The 15,392-nt window shown below is 52.5% G+C and overlaps 2 protein-coding genes across 4 annotated transcripts in view; both read left to right on the top strand.

Annotated features, from left to right (window-relative positions):
• The window catches only part of pxnb (paxillin b), a 55,080-nt gene extending 47,746 nt beyond the window's left edge, over positions 1-7,334 (top strand). For all 3 annotated transcript variants that reach the window (XM_069181964.1, XM_069181967.1, XM_069181966.1), the window contains exons 11-14: positions 246-419; positions 2,177-2,258; positions 3,094-3,242; positions 3,497-7,334. In XM_069181964.1, coding sequence (XP_069038065.1) covers positions 246-419; positions 2,177-2,258; positions 3,094-3,242; positions 3,497-3,763 — 672 coding nt within the window. In that variant the 3' untranslated portion in view covers positions 3,764-7,334. The remainder of the gene's footprint in view (positions 1-245; positions 420-2,176; positions 2,259-3,093; positions 3,243-3,496) is intronic.
• Positions 7,335-9,570: 2,236 nt separating this feature from the next.
• rplp0 (ribosomal protein, large, P0) lies at positions 9,571-14,997 on the top strand. The gene is made up of 8 exons (XM_006640098.3): positions 9,571-9,674; positions 10,360-10,467; positions 11,092-11,267; positions 12,147-12,234; positions 12,475-12,621; positions 13,764-13,949; positions 14,047-14,187; positions 14,780-14,997. The coding sequence occupies exons 2-8, from the start codon at positions 10,414-10,416 to the stop codon at positions 14,936-14,938; spliced, it is 951 nt and encodes a 316-aa protein (XP_006640161.2). The 5' UTR covers positions 9,571-9,674; positions 10,360-10,413; the 3' UTR covers positions 14,939-14,997.
• Positions 14,998-15,392: the final 395 nt, after the last annotated feature.

Raw genomic sequence — 15,392 nt, 5'->3', positions numbered from 1 at the left:
TAATTAGCGCTGCTGCGCTTCAGCACAGTGCGACGTTTGTCCTCAGTTTATACTGTTGAACTGGGGTTCGCGCGCTTGGGTGAAACAGTCTTGCTCGCACCAGCTGCTGGCCATTCAGTAAATCGGCGGTCCATTCACACACGCACTTAAAAATGGTAAGAACTGAGACTGACCACGTCCGTTAAATTTCGGCGTTTTGCGTGACCCCCCCGTCTCCTCTCCTCTCCTCCCGGTCCGCGCTGCAGGTGGTGACGGCCATGGGCAGGACCTGGCACCCTGAGCACTTCGTCTGCACCCACTGCCAGGAGGAGATCGGCTCGCGCAACTTCTTCGAGCGCGACGGGCTGCCCTACTGCGAGAAGGACTACCACAGCCTCTTCTCCCCCCGCTGCTACTACTGCAACGGGCCCATCCTGGACGTGAGTGTGGCCGGACCTGTGGGGATACAGCCCTGATCATCCCCCACACACACACACACACTGGGGGGGTATATCTCTGATTCCCCCCCACACACACACACTGGGGGGGTATATCTCTGATTCCCCCCCACACACACACACTGGGGGGGTATATCTCTGATTCCCCCCCACACACACACACTGGGGGGGTATATCTCTGATTTCCCCCCCACACACACACACACTGGGGGGGTATATCCCTGATTCCCCCCCTCCCCCCACCACACACACACACAGACACACACACACTGGGGGGGTATCCCTGATCCCACCCCACACACACACACACTGGGGGGGTATATCCCTGATTTTCCCCCACACACACACACACACACACACACACACACACACTGGGGGGGTATATCCCTGATTTTCCCCCACACACACACTGGGGGGGTATCCCTGATCCCACCCATACACACTGTGTGGTATCTATCTGTGTGGCTATGTGCCTGATTCCACCCACCCACGCACACTCCTATAGACTCTCTCTAAAGGACAGGAGCCGGACTGCAGCTGCGGGTGGGGTAAGACAGGGTGGGCTCTCTAACACCCTCGCAGGTTTCTTTGACTTCCCTTTCCAAACTGAGAGGGGGGCAGCCCAGGGCTGGTCCAGCTGTCCTCCCTCTCCCGGTGTGTGGGCTGGGCGTGTCGATCTCGGACCCTGTGAGGCAGCAGAGGCACAGGGCTTGACCTGCTCTGACCCTCCTAAAGCTGGCTGGACTTTAACCCCACAGCAGGGCTGGTTCTGATGGAGCTCGGCTGTCTCGTACAGGGGGAAGGGCCTTCTGATGTCTTTACACAACAATGTAGACTCCCGTCATCACTGAGAAAGTAGAGGCACAGTCGAAGGGATGGGGGCAAAATGTAACAAGAAAACAACCCTATTGTTTTAATTCTTCTGGGATTTGTGAGTGCAGGACGTTGGAAAACATGACCTAATCCCAGCATTCCACTGCCTCCACCCCCAAGGCGAGCTCACAGAGGGTGGCAGGCTCCTTGCTGGAGTCTGCTGCCCCCTGCAGACACATTCTGGTATTGCAGTTAAAATACCTTCCAGGAATTGAAAAAGGTCCTGGAACACAGGGGTGGGGAACAGAAAGCATGACCAGGCTGAGGCCATGTTCTACGCTCCAAAGGGATCATGATGCAAGGGTTCATACTGCATAGCTGTCCCTGTATACCTGAATGCTTTCAAGCATCTGGGTATGTTTGGTAATTTGATTAGATCAGAAGAATCTGAATGTCTCGTCAACTTTCCTGCTGACAGCTTATGTGAAAACTATTTGAGTTAAGTATTTGGAATGGCTTTTGTCTGTAAATCCTGTGTGATGCCGGTACTGGTGGACAGTGCTGGTGCTGGTGTCGTGCTGGTGGACAGTGCTGTGCTGGTACTGGTGTCGTGCTATGCTGGTTCTGGTGGACAGTGCTGTGCTGGTTCTGGTGGACAGTGCTGGTTCTGGTGGACAGTGCTGGTGCTGGTTCTGGTGGACAGTGCTGGTGCTGGTGTCGTGCTGTGCTGGTACTGGTGTCGTGCTGGTGTCATGCTGTGCTGGTACTGGTGTCGTGCTGTGCTGGTGGATAGTGCTGTGCTGGTACTGGTGTAGTGCTGGTGGACAGTGCTGTGCTGGTACTGGTGGACAGTGCTGTGCTGGTGTCGTGCTGTGCTGGAGGCCGGTCCATGCAGCTGACTCGCCCGGCTCATGTTGCTTTTACAGAAAGTGGTGACGGCCCTGGACCGGACGTGGCACCCCGAGCATTTCTTCTGTGCGCAGTGCGGGTCCTTCTTCGGCCCGGAAGGTAATTACCCCCCTTCTTCTAGCTCGGAAATGGCCCTGGAGTCTCGTCTCGTCTCTGCTCCCTGCCTGCTTTAATCCAAGTCTCATTTCTGAGGCTCGGCGAAGAATTAGAGACCCGAGCTGCTCAGATCTGACGCAAAGGGAGCCTGCCATCATCAGTGTGGCTCGTTCGTGCCCCAGCAGCCCCCCCAGATCCCGAAGTGCTTGTCATGCAGCTGTTAAAGAGGAACTGCGGAACCCTTGCATCATGATGCAAGGCTACATACTGCATAGCTGTCCCTGTATACCTGAATGCTTTCAAGCATCTGGGTATGTTTGGTAATTTGATTAGATCAGAAGAATCTAGTTTCTCAGACCGGTTATTACAGCAGGCAGAGTTAAGGAAGTAGTATCTGTCAACAAAACCGTGTTGAAATCAAAAGCAATATTGCTATTAGATTCAAAGAGCTGTATTCACAAAGCTGCTGGTATACAGTGAAGTAGAGCCACAACACCTCACTGGAAGTTTTGGCACTGTGCATCCCTGGAAATGTTTTCATCAGTCTTTTGTGATGTGTAAATGGAGGTTTTACGTGTTACTGTGTGCGAATCTTTCTTTTATCGCGGTTTGAAATGCACTCATCAGTGCCGATTCTTTCTAACTCCTCATAATAGAAATAGCGTTGCCGTTCCCCTTACTCGGACAGTTGAAGTTGAAGCTCACAGTTCAGCTGAGGAATCGATCAGGCAGCCTGTCCTAGCCCAGGGCAGCGCTCCCATCAGCCGCTGCACGCTGCAGCTTAATGAGCAATTAATCCCGCGCGCGCCGCCCCGCGCGTGTGTGTCCGTGTCCGCAGGCTTCCACGAGAAGGACGGGAAGGCCTACTGCCGCAAGGACTACTTCGACATGTTCGCGCCCAAGTGTGGCGGCTGCGCCCGCGCCATCCTGGAGAACTACATCTCCGCGCTGAACGCGCTCTGGCACCCCGAGTGCTTCGTCTGCCGGGTGAGTCGGGGGCGAGGGTGAGCCGGCGTGGCGGCCGGGGGACCCAGCGGGGGCGTCTGGCCCGGTGCCGGTCCGGTAGGGCGCACTGCGGGGGGCTCCAGCGACCGCGGGCCACACGCGGGGCCCAGCCTGCCGTCGTGGGGGGTTGGGGGGGCCCCTGTTGCCTCAAGATTGAAAGCAGAGAAACCGACCCTCCCGCCTGACGCTCCTCCCGTTTTTGTGTTCCCTCGCTCTCCCCCCGCGTGCGCCGGCAGGAGTGCTTCACGCCCTTCGTGAACGGCAGCTTCTTCGAGCACGACGGGCAGCCCTACTGCGAGGTGCACTACCACGAGCGCCGCGGCTCGCTCTGCTCCGGCTGCCAGAAGCCCATCACCGGCCGCTGCATCACCGCCATGGGCAAGAAGTTCCACCCCGAGCACTTCGTCTGCGCCTTCTGCCTGAAGCAGCTCAACAAGGGCACCTTCAAGGAGCAGAACGACAAGCCCTACTGCCAGCACTGCTTCGTCAAGCTCTTCAGCTAGGAGCCCCCTGGAGGCGGGGCTGGGCATGGTGGGGGCGGGGTGATTGTGGAGGCGGGGCAAGGGCTAGGTAGGGGGTGGGGTAGGTTGATTGTGGAGGTGGGGAGTGGGCGGGGTTGGGGGCGGGGTAAGGGCTGGTAGGGGGCGGGGCGGGGCGTCTGCAGGTCTGGTCGGGTTTGTTTTTGTTCCCCCGGTTCAAATCCATACCCCTCCGTTCTGCCCCACTCTCTTCCCTTCAGCTGGTGTTGCTGCGCCTGCGTGCAGGGGGCGCTGCGATTCCCCTGCGGGCAGCCAGCTGAGACCTATCGAGCGTGGCCTTGGGGAAACTGATTTTTGGGTTTGATTTTGTTTTTTTTATTTTCATCTATCCTTCAGATAATAAACACGAGTCGTTTCTCTTGGGAGAAAAAATACTGAGGTGCTCCGTGGAGAGTAGCCCAGCGGTGTTCGCCAGTAAAACTCAGGGGTGCTGCTTGCAGCTTTACTGCTCTCTGCTGACAGGCGGCTGTGCAGAACTAGATCGATCGGCTCACTGTATGTATATATATAGCGCCTTTCAAGAGAGAAGGACCACCTCAGGGCGCTGTCTCGGCTGTGTCTGCGCAGCTGCCGCCCCGGCTCAGCTCCCCTGAGTCTCAGCCCCGACGTGTCTCATTGTGGGCGTGGCTGCGCTGTTCAAAATCTACATATATATATATATTTCTAAATCTACATATATATCGATGGTTTTCTAGCGAGTCATACCCGACTGCTTTCTAAGCCATCTTTGAGGGGGGCGTGGGGGGGTGTTCAGTTATTTCCCCAGTCGTTACCATTCATGCACCCTGCCCTCGAAGTTATTGGGCAGCTGGTTTTCCACACCCTGCCTCCCTCCTGTACTCCTGCCCGCGCTGGGACGCTGCTCTGTCCTTCAAGGGCAGAAGTCGGAAATCAAACTGCTGGTAAGGCTCTTCCAGACTGCCTGTGAGAAACAGAAGGTAGGATCTTCGCTGTCGGGCTCTTTAGCCCGGGCGTGAAGCACACAGAGGCGAGGGCAAAGTGTTCCCTGGCGAACGGCGGTGCCCTCCGCTATCCGTCTGTGCAGCCCTATCGCCGAGCCAGTTCCACAGTGTCCCTTTTATATGGCAGTAAACGCTGAACTGATATCGTTACTCTCTTTTCCTGAGATGCAGAGCTATTCACGGGTCTCCAGTATTGTACAATTCAATATCTGTGTGATGTCTCACTGGCACTGAGGAGATGCAGGTTTTGTAATGAGATGTATTTTTGCAGTCCAGGTGGAAACTTCCTGTTGCTATTTAGGCCACAGCAGTGTTGGTATGAAGTCAGTATCACTCTGCACTTTCTTCAGATGGCTCTGTTCTTCCTTCTTTTGGGGGGAAAAACTAAAGGTGCATTTTACAGCTTGGTATATTAATATATCAGGATAATATTTTTGTAAAGCTTTCCTATGGAAATTTTTTCATATTTAAGAAAAACAGAGAAGAATATCGGGAATAGATACAAATTCTATATAAATTTATATACACATTGTCCAAAGGAAAGATGCATCTATCCCCAGCCCCATTAAGCTCTGTCTCTACAGAAGCACACCGGAAATAGCTCTGAATCTGGTTCTCAATACTAACAGAGCTGCGCAGAGACTACTGCTCATGCAAATGTTGTTTTTAATCTTTTTTCATACAGCGGGTCTAATGTCATTTTTATCCTCTTCAATCTCCGCTAAAGTTTAAACTTCAGAGAACTGTGTGGTTGAAACCCGAATGTGAATTTTTATTTTTTTATCATACAGTATATATAAAAGTGGATTAACTTTGTATGGTTAGTTCTTGGCTGTGAGCGCTTATCACTCTGCTCTTGTTAACAGCAGCAATAATAACATGAATATTTTTTTAAAAGTTTAATCTTAGGTAAAAACTCTGAACTTATATTTGCTCTGTTCTCTTTCTCTAGGGCATATGTACAGTGTTCTTAACTGCTGTAAATCACAGATTTCATACAGAAGTGTTTTAAATCTTTGTGGTATTACTTTTATATCTTGTACATTTTTGATAAAACGGTGGATCCCTGCTGTATTAAATTATGCAGCCTTGTGTGGCACAACACCAGGCACAAAGCAGAGCACACACTAACACTGCAGTCCCCGGCGCAGCAGGGCCTGGGGCGGATGCACGTGCCGTGTTGCTGCAGCAGGGCTGTGTAGCGCCGCGCTTTCGGACCCGTTGTGCACGTCCAAACCTCCGTCGTGCGGCGAAGCTGGAGGCTGACCCCCGGCCTGTGGGAGGGGCGGTTGCCTTGGAGACGCCTCGCGCGTGTCCTTGCGCCTCTGGGGTCACGGAATAATCGCGGAACTGCTGTGCGCGTCTTGGGCTCGCGTCTTCGACTTGCTTCAGAATTATTCTCTGTGCCGTAAAAAACCCCGTTTGTCAGATTCCATTAATTTCTGTTTTTTACGGCGAGTCTTAAATCATTTTAATCAGGTGTTTTATTTTATTTTGCCTTTGGTCAGAATGTTTTAGTTCTTTCAGCAGCGGGATGTGTGAAAACAGGTTTATGCAATGTATCCAGTGAGAGGGAGGGGTGTGTTGGGAGTCGAGAGGCAGTTGCAGACAGTAGTTTAGAGACACTGGATGACGGCACACTCAGAGGAAGGGTGCTGTGCAGCGACTATACTCCTTAAGTCCACACCTCTTCAAAAGTCGGACTCATCGACAGGTTGCGTCAAGTCTGTGCTTGTATTGCTCTTGGTCAGCCAGGTTTGCACAGCACGCAAGATTTGTGAATGTACATTTGAGAACAACTAGAGAAGGCGCATTGAGCCCTGTTACCTTTCCGCATGTATGAAATCATTTATTTCTTAAAACAAGCGGTTGATATCGTAATCCACTTTTGCGCTTGCCCAAATAGCCTCTACTGTCTTTGCCACTGAAGTGGTCGAAATTGAAATGATGAAACGTTTGTGCCAAAGGGCATATTATGTGCTGTAAAGATCACTTGGATTTTGCCTTTTCTCAACATTTGGTGCCTGTGCCAAACCTTCAACAGCCTTGTTTTTTTCAGATGTGCCAAGTGCTTCAGTTCGCTGGTCAGGCTGCCTGCCAGCCTGGGCCCAAGCTCATGGGTTTAGCCGTTGTGAAGTCACTGGGTCACAGGGGTGGGCCTGCCCCCTGACCTGTGATCTTATTGGCTGAGATCAAGTGTCTTTGGGTCCTGCCGCTGTGCGTGTGGGTGTGGTTGGTCGCTGCTGCCCTAAAGAGGGCACAGTGAGGGGTACCTGGGGGTAAGAGCCCCCTTTTCTTCCTGTAGGCTTCTCCTTCTCCCCCACAGTGGCTGTTCAGTCTAATCGGTGTTCCCATCTCCGTCATATCAAGTCATGTCACTAGTTAACCAAAGGGAACTGTTGAAGCAACTACTTTCTTTCTTTAGAGGTTTTTTGGTCTTAGTTCTGTTGTATTTTGTTCTGCCCTGCAGATGACATGTAACAATCTTTTTTTTTTTGTCTGTGAATCAAATGGCTAAAGCATTTACTTTCATGTGATATTATGCCAATAAAATAAAAACCTTTTGGTACTTTTTGGTGTCTCTTTTTCTTCTCTTTTAATGCAAATCTACTCTGCCGTGGAAATTGCTTCCCGGTCCCCCGGGATTTACTGCAGGAGAGGCTGCTGTTAACAAGCGTCTGTCTAGAAAGGATGATGCAGATTTTCAGCCTGTTGTAAAGCCCTGGTCTTGAAGATGCAGAACCAGCAGGTGTACATGTGCTCTTACTGCCATGAAAGAATGAGATCAGTGCCGTTGTGTGTGTTTGCTTCATGCTACACCATCAACCCTGGGTGCCACCAGGTCAGTACTGCTGGGGAAGAGGGTTAAAGTATTTCCTGTGCTGGTTTATCCCCATGATTCACCTCCATTGAGATGATCACTTTGCCAGTGCATTAGACTGAGCGGTGTACCTCCTGGCTACGTCCAGAAAATATTTCCTTATTCGCTTGTACGTGTTGTCAACTCCCTAGCCTCTGGGCTGATCTGTGTTCCCAACAGAAGAATCTCAGAATGAACATGGAAACAAACCAGAGGGCAGAGGTGGAAACTGTAAAGTTCACTTAAAAGCTAAGAACAAGAGGCACTTTACACAAAGGGTGGTGGGAGTGTGGAACAAGCTTCCAAGTCATGTTGCCGAACCAATACGCTGGCTTATGTCCAGAAACAAGTGAGTTGGATTAAACGAGAGGTTCGAGGATAAATGGGGGGGATAGTAGGAGTAACACTTAACTTGTGGTCAGACTGGCTGCAGCTCTGCTGAGTCCTCTGTCACTTCTGCTCAGTTCTCACCTGTTCAGCTGCCTTGCTCTCTAACTGAGTGAATCAAGTACTTCCCTCCAGATTCATGAAAAATGTGTGTATGCTGCTTATCTAAAAAATTTAGATGAGCAGCAAGATGATTTAAACTTATCAGTAAAAGAAAGAAACAGAGTAGATAATGGTAAGAAACGTATAAAGCCAGCAGCTTATTCATGCTGCAGCTGGCAGCCCCACTGAAGCTCAGCAGGTGTGAGCCTGGTCAGTACCTGGAGGGGAGACCCCTGGGAAAAACTAAGGCTGCTGCTGGAAGAGGTGTTAGTGGGGCCAGTAGGGGGTGCTCACCCTGCGGTCTGTGTGGGTCCTAATGCCCCAGTATAGTGACAAGGACACTGTACTGTAAAAAAAGAGCTGTCCATCGGATGAGATGTAAAACTGATGTCCTAGTCATTTAAAAATCCCAGGGCATTTCTCGAAAAGAGTAGGGGTGTTACCCTAGTGTCCTGGCCAAATCTCTCCCTAGCCTTTAGCAGTCATGGCTGTTATGGTCCTCAGTTGGAGAGCTGTTTTTTGTTCCCTAATTGTTTTCTCCTGGTGCTGCCAATTAAGATATAAAGCAAATGAAGCAGAAACATTTGAAAGGGTAGATGTGAGTAGGACGCGGAAGGATTTTTTTTGTATGGCCGCATTGTTAGGCACAACCACCTTTTTTTTCCAGTTCTATCTTATCTAGTTGTTTTTTTAGTCGGTTTGTCGGGGTTTTGTTTTTCTTTCGGTCTTTCCCCTCCCAGTTGGAATACAGATGTGCACCCCTGCCTCCCTGGGTTTTTTGGTATCATAAAGTTGATTTGTTTTCTTGGGGAAGTCCGATCTCTCGGGCGTTCTTTTGTGTTGCGACTTTTGGTGGGACCATAGATGTCTTTTTAAGGTCATAACAATGGCCTCCTAATAATCCCCCTCTATGAACTGGCTTCATCACTCTGCTCTCCTCCCCACTGAGAGCTGGTGTGTGGTGAGCGCTCTGGCGCACTATGGCTGCCGTCGCATCATCCAGGTGGGGCTGCACACTGGTGGTGTCCAGAAAAGCGCTATAGAAGTGTTGGGAATTATTATTCTAAATTTGATAAGCCTTTGTTTAAGGCTCGCAAAGACTATTTTTCCACACTTTTATTTATAACAAAAAAGAAAATATATCCAGAAGAGATAAATGAACACAACAAAACAATAGACTGCCAGATATAATTATAAATCAATTATAAAACACAATAAATGTACATTTGTGTAGCCAACAAGGTGATTTTTGCCTTGTTCTTTTTCAAGTTTTGAATGAAGTTCAGCAACGGTGAGTTTCTGTTTTATAAGATAGCGAACAAAAGACTACAAAATCGCACGGTCATTAGGCATGACGATTTCCTGGTCGGGTCGCAACGTCATTTCCCCCCGCTTCTTCGCCGTCTCCCGTACCGGAGGCTTTGCGAGTGATTGACGTGACGATCAGCCAATCATCTTGCCTGCACCTCCTCTTTCCCCGGTTTCCATTGGCTGGCGGTTCTGGTATAAAGCCGTTGCTCCTGAACGTAGTTTCCTCTTTCTTTCACGGAGTCCTGAGCGTGAGGTAATGGCCGGTCGCGTTCGCGCGGCTTCGACGTGGATAAAAAGGGGTTTTGATCGATCGTTTTTCGTGGTGTGTGCGCTCTTGAGCGCTCGTTGCGCTGCAGGGCTGCCCCTGTCCCTCGGTCCAGGCGGCGGGCGCGGACGCGGCCTGTGCGGCGTCATGCCGCCTCGGGCTCGGGTCGCCATGTGCGCCTTCCGTGGCGCCTCGTTTCAGCGAGCAGTCGGGCCGCGATCTGCGTGTAATCACTCAGTGTGCAGTCGCAGCGGGCATGTGGTTGAGCTGCGTGTCTGAGGCGGTTAGTTTTTGTTGTAACAAGATGATGCCGACAGTAGCGGCCCGCTTGCTCTCCGGGCGTCCAAGAAGCGTTACTGACTTTAGAAAAAGTCCTTTTCTCTGCGGTGTCATAAACCGCTGAAAATAACTCGGCTTTTGAAGTACCTACTTGTAACGGTGGTCATAATAGAGATATTTAAAGTCTGGTAATTTTGTGTGATGTTTGCCTTTTTTAGCTCCTCTGTGAGGCGTTAGTTTAGCGTGCTATTAATATATATTAATATCATTAATTTATTACAGACTGTCGTATATCGTGGTAAGGTAAAAGTGTGGTTTTCAGATTGAGCTGAGCCGCAGCTTGGTGTTTCTGCCGTGTCTGACGCTCTGTGCTCTCCTCTCTCTCCCTGTCCAGTTGACACCTTGTCTTTAAACCAGTCGTTTGGCAATCCCTGAGAGCACAGCCAAGATGCCCAGGGAAGACAGGGCTACGTGGAAGTCCAACTACTTCATGAAAATCATCGTAAGTCGCCTCTCTCCTCTCCGGGCTGTGGGTATGGGGGGTGGGTTAGGGTTTGGTCTGGTTCAGTGCTGTACAGGAGCCCAGCTCCCACAAACCCTCTGGGCTCCTCCACACACCGAGTGGGCAGGCTGACTGACTGTTGGTGTGGCACAGGGTGGTTTTCCCCACTGATGGGGGGCAGTAATGGGGTCTCTGCAGGCGCAGGGCTTTCCTCTGGGGTGCTGGGCAGCTGGCAGATCCTGGGAACCAGATGGAGGGGCACTGAGCTGCATTAGAGTTTGCTGGGACTGAGCATCAGCACCCCTGAGTCGGAAAGCTCTTCCGGCTTGTCCTGCCTGCCTCAGACGTGATGCACGTCTTCACGTTGTTTGTAATGTGCTGTCTGCTGTGCTGTGTCCCAAGAGATCAGTGAGTAAGACTTCCAGTGTCCATGGACACACGGCAGTAAGCTTTTCCACTGTACTGTGTGTGGCAAGCCTGTAGTGGTCTGCAGACCTGCCCCAGGTGGGTGGTTAGGGTCAGGGTGGGGCTCCTCCGCAGCGGGGGCTAGGCTCTTGCTGTACTGGCCTGGGGGAAGAGTCCGGACTCACACAGGATGCCCTGGGCTCTCCCTGTCCCCTGCAGCAACTGCTGGATGACTACCCCAAGTGCTTCATCGTGGGCGCCGACAATGTGGGCTCCAAGCAGATGCAGACCATCCGCCTGTCCCTGCGGGGGAAGGCCGTGGTGCTGATGGGCAAGAACACCATGATGCGCAAGGCCATCCGTGGGCACCTGGAGAACAACCCCTCCCTGGAGAAGTGAGTGGTCCGGTCCCGTCTCCGGTGTGAGGGTGAGAGACCGGACTGCACCTGATCAGGCTTAAAGGGGAACCACAGTCCCGATTTCCCAGACCGGTTGTTATCTCTGTAACAGATTCACTGACATTATAGAAAGATCCAGATTTTGAATTTGAGCACAATATCATGAACCTGGGGAAAGTACTGCGAGTCGGCATGTTGTTGAAAGCCCCTGGTCTCACCGCGGGCGAGAGTTCAAAAGAACTGCGATGTGAAGTGGCCCTTCCTGCTCTCTAGTCACTGTAAAGCAAATAAGTGCAGCAGACATTTCACTGCAGAAATGTTCTCACGTGATCTGTATGCAGAGTAAGTCATCTTTGCCCAAACCATCTCTAAATTGAGTTCGATATTTCTATTGGATTAAAAGAGATGTATTCACCAGCCTGCTTGTTTAGTGTCACAGGGCTGCAACACCTCACTGGAAGTTTTGTTGCCTTGTTCTGAATTGCAGAACACGGCGCTGTGCAGACCTGGAGATTGAGTCTATTTTGTGATGGGGTTTGAAATGCTCTCATCAGTGGCTGGTTCTTTCTGACCCTGAAATACAGCAGTAGGGCTGCTGCTCCCCTTGAAAGAGAACCAGACCTGGGCTCCTTGCCTGCTCCCAAACGGAGCTGGGGAGGCGTTTGTGAGATGGTAGGAATGATCGAACAGCTGCCATCTGGCCAGATCCTTCCCACCGGCCCAAACCCCGGGACGTTCCCCGCGTATGGCCCAGCTCGCCAGCGGGATGAGCTCCGCCTGGCCCTGGTGCCGCGCCAGCGTGGCAGTGCTGTGGTTGGGTGTTTCGGGTGAGGGACAAGCGGAAGCACGTCGGTGAGACGTCTCGTGTGTCCGCAGGCTGCTGCCGCACATCCGCGGGAACGTGGGGTTCGTGTTCACCAAGGAGGACCTGACGGAGATCCGGGACATGCTGCTGGCCAATAAGGTGAGCGCAAGGTCGCGCGGCCTGCCCGCGTCGGGAGCAGGATCTGTTACAGCCCGGCCGCGCGGTGCCCTGCTGTCGTTCCCCCTGCGCACATCAGCTCGTTTCCTACTATCCCTGTCCGCCTGCACTCCAGGGCCGGCAGGGACGCTTGGTCTCGGACACTCGCCGCCCGCCGTTCCGGCTCGGCCTCCCTCGGCGTGCCGGTAGCTCGTTAACCTTGTTCTTGGCGTCTCCGGTCAGGTGCCGGCCGCGGCCCGAGCTGGAGCCATCGCCCCCTGCGATGTGACCGTTCCGGCCCAGAACACCGGACTGGGACCCGAGAAAACCTCCTTCTTCCAGGCCCTGGGCATCACCACCAAGATCTCCAGAGGAACCATTGAGATCCTGGTGAGACACGAGGGCGGGCTCACAGGGCTCTGAGCTGCAGCTTCCTGTACCCCTGCAGTGCTAATAACCGCTCGAACTCGTGAGGGAGCCCCTCTCTCTCCAGGACACCGGGCCTGTAGTTCAGCTGAAGTCCAGGCACAAAAGCATGAGAGGAAGAAAGGGTTTCTCTTCTCTCTGTCGGTTGTGCCTGGCTGAGCTCTTTTTAGCCAGATAAGTTACAATTCTCACAGCCCCCCTCATCCAGCAACTGGATGACCTTCTATGCTTGCCTTTCTGAAAAAATTGTTTATTTTAATAATTCCTAGGCTACCTGCTGTCTGCGCATTGTCAGAATAACAAGGATTTATTGTTGCTACAAGAAGCATTTTAAACCCCTCTTTATGGATGCGAGGTCATCAGTGCTTCAAGTCCCTGCTGTGTTCCACAGAAAGTGCAGGCATAAGCTTACAGTTGCTGTGATTACAGGGATTTAGAGATGGTCTTGTGTTGTATACAATAGTGCTTCATTCTTGGGAGGCATGTGGATTTACTACAGTGAAAACTGTAATGGACAGTAACTTGTCCTCTTAACTGTAAGCTGCAGCCTCCTGATTAAGTTCCAGCCCCAGGGGTTGGTGGTGAGCGTGTTTTCAGCACACTTGTGAACATGGTGATGTTCGCTATGGGCAAGGTGTGCAACAGGCCTGAATGGAGCCTTTGGCACTGGAGAAGGGGGGATGCTGAATGAACAGTGATAATTGTGTTTTTATTTATAAAGCACCTTTCCAGCCCAAGGATGCTGTACCTAGTGATAAGGTGAAAAGTAAAGTATAATAAAAGGTAAAAGAAAACATACAGGTTGATGCAGAAAGAATGTAGGGGAATCAGAGATAGTCCTTGGTTAAAAGGTGGGTTTTGAGCTGAGAAGCGAGTAAAATAAATTTCTCCTGACAAATCCGAGGAAAGGCTTTCCTTGACAGAGCATCAGTGAAGCTGGACCGGAGCAGGCTGGTCTTGATCCAGGAATTCCAGATCCAGATCTGTTGGAGGACAGAACCCCTGAGATGACTTGCGCGGGGCGGAGGCTCGGCGCTTTCCTGAAGCCCGGGGAGCAGGGCGCGGCGAAGGTGCTGACGCGTCTCTCCGATCTGTCTCCCCTCCAGAGCGACGTGCAGCTGATCAAGACGGGAGACAAGGTGGGTGCCAGCGAGGCCACCCTGCTCAACATGCTGAACATCTCGCCCTTCTCCTTCGGGCTGATCATCCAGCAGGTGTACGACAACGGCAGCGTGTACAGCCCCGAGGTGCTGGACATCACCGAGGACGCCCTGCAGCAGCGCTTCCTGGAGGTGAGGGGGGGGGCTCTTCGCTGGCGCGGCCGGCCCAGTGGGCTACAGGGGGGCGCTGTGGCTCGGCGCCGGTGCTGACCGCGTGCCTCTTCCGCAGGGCGTGAGGAACGTGGCCAGCGTGTGCCTGCAGATCGGCTACCCCACGGTGGCATCCATCCCCCACTCCATCATCAACGGCTACAAGAGGGTCCTCGCCATCGCCGTGGAGACGGACTACTCCTTCCCCTTGGCTGACAAGGTACGTTCTGCGCCCATCGCTTGCCCCTTCCGAGCACTGTCTTGGGGAAGCGAAGTCTTCGGTACAAGTCGCCGTACCGCGTAGTCCGTGTCGGCGACACTGGGGAAGTGGGTGTTGACGTAAGGTGGTCCGCAGGATCTGTTACAGCCCGGCCGCGTGGTGCCCTGCTGTCGTTCCCCCTGCGCACATCAGCTCGTTTCCTACTATCCCTGTCCGCCTGCACTCCAGGGCTGGCAGGGATGCTTGGTCTCGGACACTCGGATCCTCCGGCTCTGTCCGTGTCGGTTCGGAGGATCGTGCGTTTCCTTAGGCTTTAGGGATGGGCAAGGCAGTTGGGTTTGGAGGTCAGGCAGGCAGGAGAGGATGGGATTCCCCTCAGGTTGGATCCTGCCGTCCCACATTCCGGCTCTTCCCGTCTTTCCTGGAATTGGGTGAAATGAGGATGTAGAATGTAGGGACATATTTCAGCACTGGACTGCAGAGGCTGGATTTGGGGGGTTATGGTTACCGAGGCGGGTTCTCCGCAGCTCTGCTGGAGCGAAGTTCCTGGGTGTGACCCCGTCTCTCTTCTCTGTCCCCCCTCCCTGCACAGGTGAAGGAGTTCCTGGCCGACCCCTCTGCCTTCGCTGCCGCCACCGCCGCCCCTGTGGCAGCTGAGAGCGCTGCGGCTGCCCCGGCGGCTGTCAAGGAGGAGGTGAAGGAGGAGTCGGAGGAGTCCGATGAGGACATGGGCTTCGGGCTGTTCGACTAGACCCCCGCCCTGGCCCTGCTGTTGCAGCAAGAACAGCAAAATAAAAACGAAAGACTCTACCGCTGTCTCATGTCCTGTGTTATTGACACACTCGGATCCTTCCTGCGGTTTCGGTTCTGGGACAGGGTGGGAACCCTGGTTCCAGCATTGAACCAGTTCTGCCCGTGATCTGTTCCTAAACTTCTGACAACTGAAGCAGGACACTGATTCGGTACAAGTAGGCATCTGCATCACCATTCAAAGGCTGCAAAGGGCATGAACTGTTCTGTGCGTCAGTGCTTCTCGGGTGGTAAAAACCAGGTTGAATCATGGACCAAACAAAGGTCGAGTCGAAAGTTTAGGCCACATGATAGGTCTTAACACTACTGGATCATTGATTCAGTAGCTCAGCAATGGTTTGAAATGTATGTTGGCAAGTGATGCTCATCCATTCCTGATTAAACCAAAAAGTTAA

The sequence above is a fragment of the Lepisosteus oculatus genome, chromosome 22, assembly GCF_040954835.1.
Source record: "Lepisosteus oculatus isolate fLepOcu1 chromosome 22, fLepOcu1.hap2, whole genome shotgun sequence".
NCBI classification, from domain to species: Eukaryota; Metazoa; Chordata; class Actinopteri; order Semionotiformes; family Lepisosteidae; genus Lepisosteus; species Lepisosteus oculatus.
This window is presented reverse-complemented; position numbering and strand designations above follow the sequence as displayed.

Coding starts and splice junctions, on each gene's coding strand:
- rplp0 (XM_006640098.3), top strand. CDS start 10,414: ATGCCCAGGGAAGACAGGGCTACGTGGAAGTCCAACTACTTCATGAAA. Junction 10,468..11,091: donor ACTACTTCATGAAAATCATC/GTAAGTCGCCTC, acceptor TGTCCCCTGCAG/CAACTGCTGGATGACTACCC. Junction 12,235..12,474: donor ACATGCTGCTGGCCAATAAG/GTGAGCGCAAGG, acceptor GTCTCCGGTCAG/GTGCCGGCCGCGGCCCGAGC.